Source organism: Ursus arctos, unplaced genomic scaffold (assembly GCF_023065955.2).
Source record: "Ursus arctos isolate Adak ecotype North America unplaced genomic scaffold, UrsArc2.0 scaffold_1, whole genome shotgun sequence".
In the NCBI taxonomy this organism is placed as follows: domain Eukaryota; kingdom Metazoa; phylum Chordata; class Mammalia; order Carnivora; family Ursidae; genus Ursus; species Ursus arctos.
This window is the reverse complement of record NW_026622763.1, coordinates 101855867-101868786: the sequence shown is the minus strand read 5'-3', so window position 1 is coordinate 101868786 and position 12920 is coordinate 101855867. Positions and strand designations below refer to the sequence as shown.

The 12920-nt window shown below is 46.5% G+C and overlaps 1 protein-coding gene across 11 annotated transcripts in view; it reads right to left on the bottom strand.

The window, feature by feature from the left end:
* DIS3L2 (DIS3 like 3'-5' exoribonuclease 2) overlaps positions 1-12920 on the bottom strand; it is a 344026-nt gene that overhangs the window by 99995 nt on the left and 231111 nt on the right. For all 11 annotated transcript variants that reach the window (XR_008956850.1, XR_007188480.2, XR_007188478.2 and 8 more), the window contains exon 11: positions 7317-7429. Coding sequence is in view for 6 of the 11 variants with exons in the window: in XM_026491698.4 (XP_026347483.1) it covers positions 7317-7429 (113 nt within the window). In the remaining 5 variants the exon portion in view is untranslated. The remainder of the gene's footprint in view (positions 1-7316; positions 7430-12920) is intronic.

The window sequence follows — 12920 nt, the reverse complement described above, 5'->3', positions numbered from 1 at the left end:
AGAATCCTCAGGAATGAGGACAAGCCCTTGTCCTGTCTCTCCGTCTAGCACCTGACACGCAGCAGGTACTCTGTCTGCAAATGACTGACTTTTGCCCGGGAAATGAATCACTTACTCTTTCTGTGTTTACTACGTATTGCATCACATAAAACATTTTATGAAATACACGGTGTGCTTCTATTTAAACATCTTTACATAAGCACTTTGCAGGCAGCTAGTATTTGAAGTATAAGGTAAACTGTTTTGACTATTCTCTCCTAAAAATCACTGGCACACTCAGTGGCTGCCCAGGTTATAAATACTGCTTAGTACCTTGTATCTTACATAGAGGATAACATTGTAATATCCAGATGCCCAAGAACCTAAGTGTTCACGACAAAGCTAAACATTAAAACATTTTCAGGTAGTATAATTACCTTTAATTTTTAAAGGGTATTCCTTTGAATAAACTTTCACCAGATCTTGGGACAGAATTCAGATGGTATTCAGAGAAAACAGTCTTTATGTCCATATAGTTTTATAGACGGTTATTTCTCTTTCAAAGGTGAAGGAATGAAGATGTTACAATCACATCCATGGTGTGGCATGTCACGGCCTCCCATCAGTCAGGCCTGCTTTCTGCCGGGCTCCCTGGGAAGGTGCTCCACGGCCCATGGCACGTATGTGAAGTCCACACCCCAGCAGGGATCCCCACGGGAGGACGGCTGGAGAGACAGGCAGCCACTCCCCATAAGCTGCTCCCTCAGTTACAAGCCCTGTAACTTCAGGGGAGCTGTCACCTGGACAACAGCACGTGGTGTACGCATGCTCGGCAGCTATGTGACATTTGCCACAGCACCCGGGGAGACTTGCAGGCAGGGGTGATGAGTGCCGAACATGACGAACAAGTGGAAAAGAGAAGAGAGGTCTCTCCGGCGTTGAGAAACTGCTGGCTGTCATTAGCGCCATGCTACCACTTACGCATCCCCTGACCCCGGATGGTTGCCTTCATCAGCTCACTCCGAGGTATACAGTCCCTTCTCGAACTCCCCCACTTTCGCTGTCCCAACTCTATAGCCCCACGGTCAGGCTCACGATGCGCCTTTCCTGCATTTGTAATTCACAGCTGAGCAGTGATAGCCCGTCACCGGACCAGGTCGCTAAGCCAGGCTCAGCTCCTACCTCAGTGGAGGCTGGCAGTCCTTTCCCTCGTCTGGGGCTGGTTCTTTCCTCCAGGCCCTTCGACTCCGTTCCAAGACTCTCTTAACTCTCCTCACACCTCCTACCCAGCTGCCTTCCCCCTGGCTCTCAGCAGAAAACCTCAACTCATCTTCACAGAGAAAACAGGGACCATCGGACTCAACCCCTCCCAAGCATCCTTCCAGCCCCTTCCTCCAGCCCCTTTCTCCCAACACCCCTCTTCAGCTAGGCATGTGCACCTCAGTCCCCTGAGAGCTCAAGTGTCCTCCCTGTGCCAAGCCTGGCCTCCTGTCTGAGCTCTGACCCACCCCTCCCTGCCAAAGCTCTTCTCGAGCTACGTGTTCTTCTGCGCTGTCTTTCCCAGAGACTATAAATACAGGGTCAGTCTCCCATTCTTGGGAACCAGAAAAAACACTCCCCTCTCCCACTCTGGAGGTCCCCCTTCACGTCACTAAGGTTCTCAAAATAGTTCATGTTTCCTATTTTCATTCACACTTTCCTTTCACTTCCCAACTCAATAGGACATTTTATTTTTTATTTATTTATTTTTATTTTATTTTTTAAAAGATTTTGTTTTTTGTTAAAGTAATCTCTACACCCACCATGGGGCTCAAACTTACAACCCCGAGATCAAGAGTCACATGCTCTACCAACTGAGCCAGCTGGGTGCCCCTCAATACGACCTTTTTAAATTATAAAAATTACATGTTTGTGGTAGAAATTTTAGGTGATAACAAACCAAAACATGAGAATGTAAAACTTGTGAGGCCCCACGCCTTAGAAGAAACAATGCTAACATGCTGGTACAGAACCTCTGTCTTCTTTCCGTGTGCTCAAAAATGACCATATGTCAGGTAAAACATTACATGCTACGGGTACACGTATATTTTGAAACACAGAGCTAGTGGACACTCTCAGACTCCTGCTGCTTTGGTCCTTACTGGACCCTTTCCTTGGCTGCCTCCTTAAACAGTGCTCTTACCCTCTGCCCTCTACTCCCCTTTCTTCTCCCTGCACGTGCTCCCTAGGGCCTCCCTCACTCCTGGGGTTGCACTCCCTCTGATCCACGAGTCCCGTCCATACTGTATTTCCAGCCCTGCCTCGCCTGTAACTCCAGATCCCTTTATTATGCTGCACGCTGGACACCTTGATTTGGACGTCCCACGCATACTTCCAACTTTGCATGAAGAACACAAAGTTCAGCATTTTCTTCCCTGCACCTGTTGCTATGACATATTTCTTATCTCTGTTAAGAGCAGCACCCTGTTACCAGTTAAGCAAGCAAGCAAACAACAACAAAACCACACACACACACACACACACACACACCCTCCCACAGAACACAACTGGGCGTTATCCTGTGATTTCCCCACTCTCCTGCCTCTGCTATACCCAATCAGTTCCCAGGTTCTGTAGGTTTTACAACTAAATCTCTCTCAAATGAGTTTTCTCTCCTCTCCATCTTCAAGTACGGACATACTTGTCTCCCTTGGGTTATATTCTAAGAGTCTCCTAAACCAGGAGCAGAGTTCTGGAGTAGAAATTTTTCTGGGTCAGATTCCCTTATTATTCTCCAGACTTCTGAATCTTCTTACTCAATTCCACCCAATGATAATATGCAATCCCATTTACAGTAGGACACATGGCCTTTATCTTTCCCAAAGCTGATGAACTGAATTTAGCAATGTGATTTTACTTGTCCTGCTAATGAGGGAGGGTCCAAATACTTTCAATGGGGTGGAGAGGTCTCCAGTAAAGTCTGTACCCTCCATGATCAGCGGCCAAGGGTCAACATGGCCAAGAGCTCTCAATGAGAAGATGGCAGAGGGCCTTCAGACCTATCTCCGAGGAGAAAGCAAAGACAGCAGGGGGAAGCCAACTTGCCCTATTTGCCTAGTTGGACTCTTTGTTGTGTGATGTGGATTGCTAGATAGGGACGGGATGATGTTGGGGGCTCCTTGCTTAGGATGTCCATTTTAGCACCAGGCTGAAGACAATGATGGCTCTAGTTCTCCTGGGGTCCAACTGGACACCAGTATGTTGATAACTCTCCTAATATTCTGTGAGCAAAAATCCCTGTGTATTTTGGGGTGGTTATTCAAAGCCTCAAGGGACTGGGGCTGAGGCTGATAACAATTTTCCTCCCTCTGGCCTCACGATTCTTCAACCACATGGTTGCTAAGGTGATTCTCTACTTGAGACAAAGGAGACCATGTCCCTTCCCTACTTGTCCTCAAGATGAAGTCCACGCTCCTTAGCTTGCCACTCTAGGCCTCTCTTTGTAACTTCATCTTTTGGCTCCTCCTGCAATTTATACCCCAGCAATTCAAAACTACATACCATCCCTTGAATGTTCCAGGCTCGTTTGAGCCACTGCCTGGAATGCCCTCTTCACTCACGTGTCTACCTAGAAATTTTCGACTCCAAATTTGAAACACTGCTCAAAAATCAGTTGCTTTGTGAAGCCATCTTGGCTCTTGTGGAAGCTTCTCTCCTACCACCAACCTGGGCAGATACAACTTCTCTCTCCTCCTGAACACTCCCTCACCTTGGGAGTACGTCTGTCACTGCAGGTGGCCCTGTGTAATGTGTTGGTTATGTGCCCACCTCCTCTGACCTCCCTAGGGCAAGATCAGCATGTCTCTCATCTTCACACACCTGCCACCTGGCACACGGCTGCTCCGGGAACCGGATGGAGACGGACAGCCCTTCAAGCAGCAGGAAAAGAAAGGAAAGGGGCTTAAAGGGAGCTTCACCTCCTTAAGCATGTTTCAGGCCAGCATCAACGTTGGGTCAGGGCATGGCTTAAAAGCTGGTCATGGAAAAAAGGGACATGGTGACAGGACACTGACTTTCTAAGCATTTTGGACCAGGGCTTGGGAGAGTTGAGAGAAACCGATCATTTAGGTAAATACGCCACTGCCCAAGGCAGCTGGGTGGGGGTACCAACAAGACTATAAAATCTTATATTAGCCTCAGAGAGCAGAAACATCTGCTAAAGCCACAGCGGGCAGGCTGGCCAAGTTCAGCAACGGGTTAGCCAGGACAGCCCTGTGACCAACGGAAAGGGCCACAGAGGGGAAGAATCAATCATCCATGCAAAGAGGATGAGGAGGAACTAGCAGCGACAGGGGGGTGGGGGGCTTCCAAAGCTCAGGGGAGCCAGATGTCAGTGACCCAGCCGGGAGGGGCAGCAGGGGTCTCCTCTGGCCTTCACTGGCTTGCAAACTCCCTCACACCCTCAGAGCCCATTGGCTGTCAGAGCCTGAGAACTTAGGGAGTTTTTCTCCTTTTCTCCGAGGACTTCGAGGTTTTAACAGTAAGGTACAGCTAGCTCCCCACTCGCACACTGAAACAACTTAAAAGGAAATAGATAATTCATTTGCCAGCCAACATCTCTGTTTAAAGAGTTTTCTTTTTCATATCAACACTTCCATGAATTCCAAATTTGATCAACTCTTTGCTACACAGTTGGACATTAACAAAACATCAACACTCTTTGACAACCTGCTGGGGTCAGAAAGGAACATCTTAAAACTCTTTGGACTCTACGTTAAGACTGGCTTCCAATCCCAATCTTTGATCTCTATTATAAAGCAGTACCAATAAAATATCGTAGAGATTTATGGGCGAACTTTCATTTGAGCTGTTTCACACCTAAAATAACACGGGTGCTGGGGCCAACAGGCAGACAATTTAGCTTTAGGTTTCAACTGTTTAGGGTTTCTTTTACTTTTAAAACTTAATTCACTTATTTTTAAAAATTACCTTACATTTTACAATTTCATTGTATTTCCCTCTCCAGGGAATAAGGGAGACATTCACTGGGTAGATGTCCCATCCTTCTGAGAAGGACAGGCTTAAACTCAGGTAGACACTTGTCCCCTTAACGAACAGATGCCTAGGTGCACCTGGGTGCCTCAGTCAGTTAAATGAACAGATGCCTAATTTTTTTCAAAAAGAAAGAGTGTGTCCTTTTCATGGGGCTTAAATGGACAATATTTCATTTTATCTTTCCTCCTGAGTATACTCTATTTTTTAATGAGAATAACCAAATACTTATTACTATAAGTAAAATCCCAACAAAAAGAATTCATTTTAAAGACAGTAAAACAGAATCTGGACTCAACATTTGTTTTATTGTATAGTCCTGATCTATGGGCTAATACCCCAAATCAAGCTTAGACTGTATTTTTGATATCAGCTACTTATAAGCCAGTAGCACTGAATGAAAAGAAATTGGTGCCACATTCCCTACAGGGGGGAACCACCCAGCCCCCCACCCCCAACGCACACACTCCTTCCCCCATCTGATGAAGCTGGGAGAAATGATTCTGCCAAATGAGAAAGCAGAGAATCTGGAGGAAGACGTAAGCAGCTCATCCAGCTTTTAAGAAGACCTTTATAGGCAAAGTAAAGTGAAAACAGCAGAAAAGTTCCTGGACACAGTCCTTTAAGAAACAAAAATGAGTAGGAAGAAAGGTCAGAGCAGTGGTTCAAAGGAACCAGAATGCACAGCTGCTGCTGTCCAAGGTTGTGGGCTGGCGCCACTCACTCCAGCCAAGCTGGGGGCCGAGCCGGGCAGCAGGAGCCCGCAGCCACTCGGGGGCACACGGGCCCTTCCTCCATTCAGCTCCGCACTTTCAGAGCTCAGGAGCAGAGCCCCAACTCTGAAGTCCTGAAGAGAAATTCTAGAACTGCGACAATCACGAAAACAAAGTAAAGAGGAAAGGGAATGTGCTTCGTTATTGAACCCAATTTTATTTTTCCATTTTCTGATTTTGAAACATAATTCCTGGTTATAAAAGCAGAATGCAACAGCTAGATAAGAGAAAACCACCTCCTTAGAAGAAGCTCTAATTGTGTCTAGAACTCTTAAATATTTGAATCTGAAGAACAGAGTTAAACTTTTCTACATGGGGAGAACAATTCACATAGACTCACTTTCTTGAAAGTCTAAGAGATTGCCACTTCTGTTTCTCTTTCCATCATACCATTAGAGTTTTGTAGATATGAGGGATTTTGGAGTCTGATCTCCCTTCCCTCAGAGGCCGTGGGTCAGGCAAAGGCCAGAGTTGGCCAACTCCACTTTTGGGCAGGAGGTATGGACGGGATATCTTTAACTTGAGGTTATATTAAGTGTTAACAATGTACAAATATCAGAGCTGTGTTCTCAGGAGAGCCAAGCTGTGAGTGAGGGGCCTGGCTTTTGAGTGGTTCCTTTGTCTGCGCAGGCCAGGTATCTACACTAAAAGGAGCCAGAGCAGAGTGAAAATCATTGCTCAAAAAGCTTCAAAATGAAAACTTTTTATTTAAGTATAATACACACACACAAGTGCACAAGTCATAAAGGAAAAGCTTGTGCCTTTCCACTAACTGAAAGCTTATGTAGTCAGTACCCAGTATCGGGAATTGCTGGCAGTCCCCCTACCACTTGGGCTCTCTAGTCCTACCGTGTGAATCCACACGACTTACTTGTTGATGGGAACCAAACAGTTCCTGTTTTCTTCGGTGGGATCACACCGCTATTTTAATTTACATTTCCCTGCTAACGTATGATGTGGGGCATCTTCTCACATGCGTATTTGTCATCTGTAGATCTTCTACGGTGAAATCCTTTTCCATCTTTGAGATTCCAGGTTATCTCCTGTCGCAGTGTGACGACACCATAGACATTACAATGCCACATTACAGCACGTGGCTGTGTTGCAAGAACACTTTATAAAAACTGTGGCTGGTGGCTGCTGTGGGCTGAGTTTGCTGAGCCCTGCTTTGGGACAAGAGCTTGAAAGCAGTTACTTTCCCTCATTTCTTTCTGAACATGAGCATCTGTCTGAGTGAGTCAGGTGGCAGGGCCAGTGTGAAACCCGAGATGGGTCCCTGTGTCTTGCCACGGTATGGTTCCTACTGAATATATAAGGAAAACATGCAACCACCGAGGGCAAACACTTTTTCAAAGAAAACCTTTTCTTTTTTTTTTTTTTTTAAAGATCTCATTGGATGTGAGAAAAGATGTTCAGACAAGATTGCTCTTTCTCATGACTTTTTTTTTTTCATTTTTGGTAAGAAAAGAGAAACAAAGGAAGCAGACCAAATAGTATGTCCTTCAATCCAAGAAACTAGAGACTGATACTTACCTTCTGAACCAAGTAGACGCTTGTTGCTCTCTCAGCAGCCACTTTATCCAGGGGGGATCCCTCGGGAACAAAGTAACTGACGTCCGCAATGTGAACCCCCACTTCAAAGTTGCCTGTAAATGCAGAAGGAGGCTGATCAGTGTGGTGTGGAAGGCAAGGCCATCTCTCCCGGGAATTGCTGCTGAGACGGCATGGCACTCTCGGAGGCCACGGGACTTGAGGTGCGGGTCACCGTTCCCAGTCTTGCTGGGTATTCCACCTGCCCCCGGGGATTTGCATGGTTACTTTCCTCACTGTATCCTAGCAGATGGCAAGACTTTTATCCTCAAGAAACATTAACCATCTTCGCAAGATGTTTCCCGTTTCTAAAGGCCTCTTGTGCTTGTAAACATCAGCAGACTTGCCAAAGCAGGTTCATTTGCCTGCTAGTGCTCCTTCAGGGCACTAAAAATGAGGGAGGCCCCAAATCCTGTGGACTCTGCCTCTGAAGCCTCTGCTCTTCCTGTCCATTCTGAGCACAGCCTCTAAGTCGAGCCCTACACCTGGCCTTCCTACCTTGATTCTGCCCCTTCTTACCTAGCCTTGCACACTGAGGCCTGGGACCTTCTCAGCCATGGACCTTGTGATGCCACTCCTTAGCCTGTAAGCCACGTCCTTGCTTGGTTTCATCTCAACCTGCCTCGACAGACTTCCAGCTCCCCTCTCCACATGTCTGCATGCAGCTGTCATGGGAAACTTCTTTCTACTCCCAGAACATACCTCACCTCACCCCACTGACATGTTTGCTTGGCTCATGGTTTTTTCTTATGTTTGGAATCATCTCAACAGGACCTAGCCTATCAAAATCCTCCTTACCTTATAAGGACCAATTCAAAGAGAATCGGGGAACAAGAAGAGATTCTCTGCCCTCTATTTCTTTTACCTGAACTGTCAAAGCACCTGATCCATAAATGAAGATGATTACCATGGTCTTTTCTTCAGAGCATTCACCTCTGCCAGATATCATAGCGTATCTTTATTGGCTTACATATTTACTGTCTGCCTCTCTCCCAACAAGGTAAGCTCCAGGAGGCAGAACCTTTTATGTAACGTTCACTGGTCTAGGCCCAGTACCTAGAAGAATGCCTGACAAATAGTAGACCCTCAGTAAATACCTGTTGAGTGAATGAATTAATAATTGGTTTGTTTGCCTGTTGTCTTTCCTTTCTGGCAAAAGACCTAGTTTTTTCCCCTTACAGAACTGTCCTGTCCTTTTCTGGTGGAGCGGCCCTGCCTACCAGTTCTGCCAGACAGATGGGCAGATGGCTGGTGGAATTACGCTTCAAGTGGGGTTGAGAGGATGGTTAGGTTATAAATTTAAGATTTACTCTTGAACATCCCATAAACCAGCTCTCAAATACAGCCTATGTGATTATACACAAACGCACACACACACTCACATACGTGTATGTAATGGACAGAGTGGACGGAATATAAAAAAGAGCACTCATGTAAAGTTGGGGTATAGTATGACAAGCGCACCGCAGGCAGACAGAGGCACACCAACGGTAGCAACACAAAGGTGAATTTGCTTAAGTTTAAATATGTGCTTGGGGTGCCTGGGTTGGGGTCAGTCGATTGAGCATCCGACTCTTGGTTTCAGCTTTGGTCATGATCTCGTCATGAGATGTAGCCCTGCGTTGGGCTCTGTGCTGAGTGTGGAGTCTGCTTCAGATTCTCTCTCCCTCCCTCTCCCTCTTCCTCCCCCATCCTCTGCTCCTTCCCCCACTCGCGTGCATGCACTCTCCCTCTCTCTCTAAAATAAATACATAAAATCTTTAAATATATGCTTGATGTAATTCCCATCCTTGATCATGGTAACTTCAGGAAAGAGGATCTCTCTGCCGGGACCCCAGACAGGAAGGACTGTCATAAGTCTGGAGCTGCCAAGGAAACATCTTTGCCACACAATCATGCCGATATAGAAAATAATAGGCCTAGGAAATACAGGGAGAAACATGATGGCCTCATTTGAACTCCAGGATCCAGCTGAACTTGAAACTAGGCTACCTATGGACTTGGCAGTTCATGGATCAATCAGTTCCATTTCGGTAATGACTCACAGGAGGAGTCCCGACTGATACCCAAGTTGACTCAGAAGAGCTTCCGAGCACATCACTACTTGCTCCTGGTTGCCGAGACAATCAGCCCAAAAGTATCACACATTTTATCTGCAAATTTTGTAGTGATTTATTATCCTCCTATCCTTCTTCTCTGGGGGACCCTTCTTCCCTCGGTTTGTTTTAAAATGGAAAATTGTTAAAGTATGGGGTGGTTAAAATAAGGGGTTCAGGGACAGAGCAGAATTTAAGATTCCCCGTTCCTCATCTGGCTCACACGCAGGGACCACTCTCCTACAGGGCATTCAGTGGGTTTTTCTGCCTAGTCCTGTAACGCTAATACACTGGGGAAAACTGAAGTCCATCTAAGAGATCTCGGCGGCTGTGGGATAATATGATAGACCTACTTCCCACAGAGGAGAGGGCCGTTGGGAAAGCAGAGAAAAACCAGTGTGGCTCAGAGTTCAGCTGCCTCACTCTGAGAGCCACGCAGCTGTGCTGCTGGGTCACCGGGAGCAGGGACACCTGCCCTGCGCTGATCGAGGAACTCAACCCTAAGAGCATGTGGCCAAGAGTCTCAGACGGCTCAACTTCCAATTTTGGTATTACAAGTACCTAAAACCAACACTTGGGGAAGGTAAAATAAAGTGTCTTCTTTTGAAGTCAGAATTATAATGTATTAGCCTAACAGGTAAATATTGACTAAAGGAAAAGAGAGGATTATTACATCATGATATAAACCATAATTTTAAATTTGGTCTGTGTGTTGTTACTACACATGAACTTTCTGTCCTTAGTCAAAATTGACAAACTGACAAAGAGTTCATTACAGGAGATAAAACATGAAGGAGGCCAATCAAAACATATTTCAGAGGCTTAAATTTCACTCAGAATTCCCAGCAGAGCCTCTAAGACCAGCAAAGAGAAGCTCTCTTATTCTCTCCTTTGGACCTTTTTTTGTGGAAACCCTAAGTAAATATTTTATTACATGTATTTACATAACGTGAACTTGCAGAACTCTTGAGGTAGTGGCGCTGAAGGTTTTATTCTATGAAAGAGAAAATATAAATCCAAATGTTCTGTAGTATCTGCTGCCAAGACATTTAGGACCAATTTGATGGTTTAAAAAAATAGTATCTTCCATATAAAAGGATTCTTTACAAAAACTTTTTCTACATGAAAAAGTTTTCACCGACCGGGTCTAAGGTAAGTCCTGAAAGTTCTGAAGCGCCGGGGAGGCAGAGGGAGGCAGAGTCCCCAAGGCCGGCCATGTCTGGCTTGCCTTTGCTCAGTGCCCACAAACTTAAACGAATACAAATGCTCCTTGGAATGAACCTGAGAGGACATCAGAGCTGCTTCATCCAATTAAAACACAAATAGAACCGAAAGCAGCGGTTTAAAAACCACCTTGTCTAAGCCAGCCTCCCAGCCAGTTCAGCCACTTTCCAACAGTGTCCCGGCCAGGTGGCCCTGACACATCCTCAAGGGTGGGGAGCTCACGACTCGAAGCCACTTGCTCTTCTTCTGAAGAGCTCTTGTCACTTCAGTGAGAACATGTGAAAATGCTCTGTAATCAGTAACGGCTATACGAACACAATGCTGACCGTGATGACCATAAAAATGATAATAAGGACAGCAGTGGTGGCCGTTTATGTAGCGTCTTCTTCATGCCAGGGACTCCACATACATTCATCTAATTTTGACACAGGCACATAAACTGAATTTCACAGATGAATCACTCAAGGCTCAGAGAGGTTCCGAGTCACTTGTCCAAGGTTACCTGCCTAGTAAGCAATCACCCCTGCATTCAAAACCAGGTCAGATTCAGAGTCTTTGCTCCTTTTATTACCCTACCCCCCTACACTCCAAGACAAGATGATATAACCCAATTTTTCAGCTCAGTGGGTCACAGCTCAAAATTGCTCCCTATCTCTAGGGAGACTCAACAGAAGCCATTCATGCCCAGGGATTCAGAAATCCTGTTGGTGACTTTTCCCAGCCTTGTTCCCAGCCACATCCTTGTCCCTGCTCTTTCGGTTCCCACGGCAGCTGCCCTTTGCCACTTGCAGCCTGGGTCACAGCAACTGCTAAGTCATCAACTCCAGGTCGACTTAACTGAGAGTCTTTACGATCCAACTACAGCTGTCTAAGTTTCTAGGTTCCTTCCTCAGCTGTCAGTCCTCAGCTGGCGGCACAGTGACTCTCCTCGGGACCTGAAAGGGCTGCGCAGACGTACCAGGCTACCCCTTGAGGACTGAGGAGGGCGACCAGGGTCTTCCAGACTTGGGTCACTTGAATTCACTTTTACCCACTGCTAAGACCAGACAGTGGTGACGGGCTCTTCCTGACCCAGAAGGACACTGCTTTTAATCCAGAATGTCAGGGAACAATGCAGCCAAATGTACCTCACCAGCAGAAAATAGCTGCTTTTGTCTGGGTCACTAATGGCCTTCGTGTTGCTAAATTCAAAACTTTTCTGGCCTGACTTGACCTGACCTTACAGGGCATCTGAAGCCTAGTGATTTCTCCCTCCTTGACACATGCTTCCCTTGGCTTAAGCGTGTCTAACAGTGTGACTGCTCCTTCTCAGGCTCCTCGCCTGTCCCTTACACGCTGGCATGCCTCGAAGCTCTGCCCTGAGTGCCTTCTCCGGCAATCCTACTCTCTCCCTGGACTGTCTCATCCACTCCCAGGAGTTCGAGCAACATCTCTGTGCTTTGGTCTCCTTATTCTGTGCCACCAGCCTAGACTTCTCTGAGCTCCAGACTGACATGCCCCTTAATTGTCACACAGGTACCTCACATTCACACCTCTGAAAGTCCTTACCCCCAGCAAAACCATGTCTCTTTCCATGCTCTCCATCCCAGGAAGTGGGATCACCTCCACTAAACCAAAAGGGGCACCGTCACTGAATGTACCTAAAAGAAACTAGGCTTGTCTCAGCCTGTGTCGACCAATCACTCTGAACTCTATCTCTCAAATCTGCTGATCTCTCCTCTTCCCACCATCCCCACTGTGGCCAGCGCCACCGTTGTTTCTTTGAAGGAAGATCTAACAACCTCCGTGTTGTTCTCCCTGACATTTCGCAAGTCCATTTTCCACACTGAAGATAACGCTCTTTCCAAAATACAAACCTCCCTGTCACCCTGTTTCTCTTCCTGATGCCTCCTACTGGCCCTGTAGACCACTGCATAAAGCCCATTCCCTCCGGCAGGCTTTCCCTGATGACCGAGACCATCCTCTGTGTCTTCCCACATCATCCTACACTCCCCCTGCACAACCACTCGCCCTGCCCCCCTCACCAGGGCTCAACACCACTTACTGAAAGCAGGTCACGAGGTATCTCCCTCACCCTCTGTCATCAGCACAAAGGACAGGGAAAGGGCCGAGCACATAGTCAGTGTCTGATGCTTAGTGAACAAATAAGAAAATAACCAACATACAGGGTAGACTCGTTGCCACTCTAGGCGGAAAGGGTTGTAAATGCTGCCTGGTCTAATGGTGG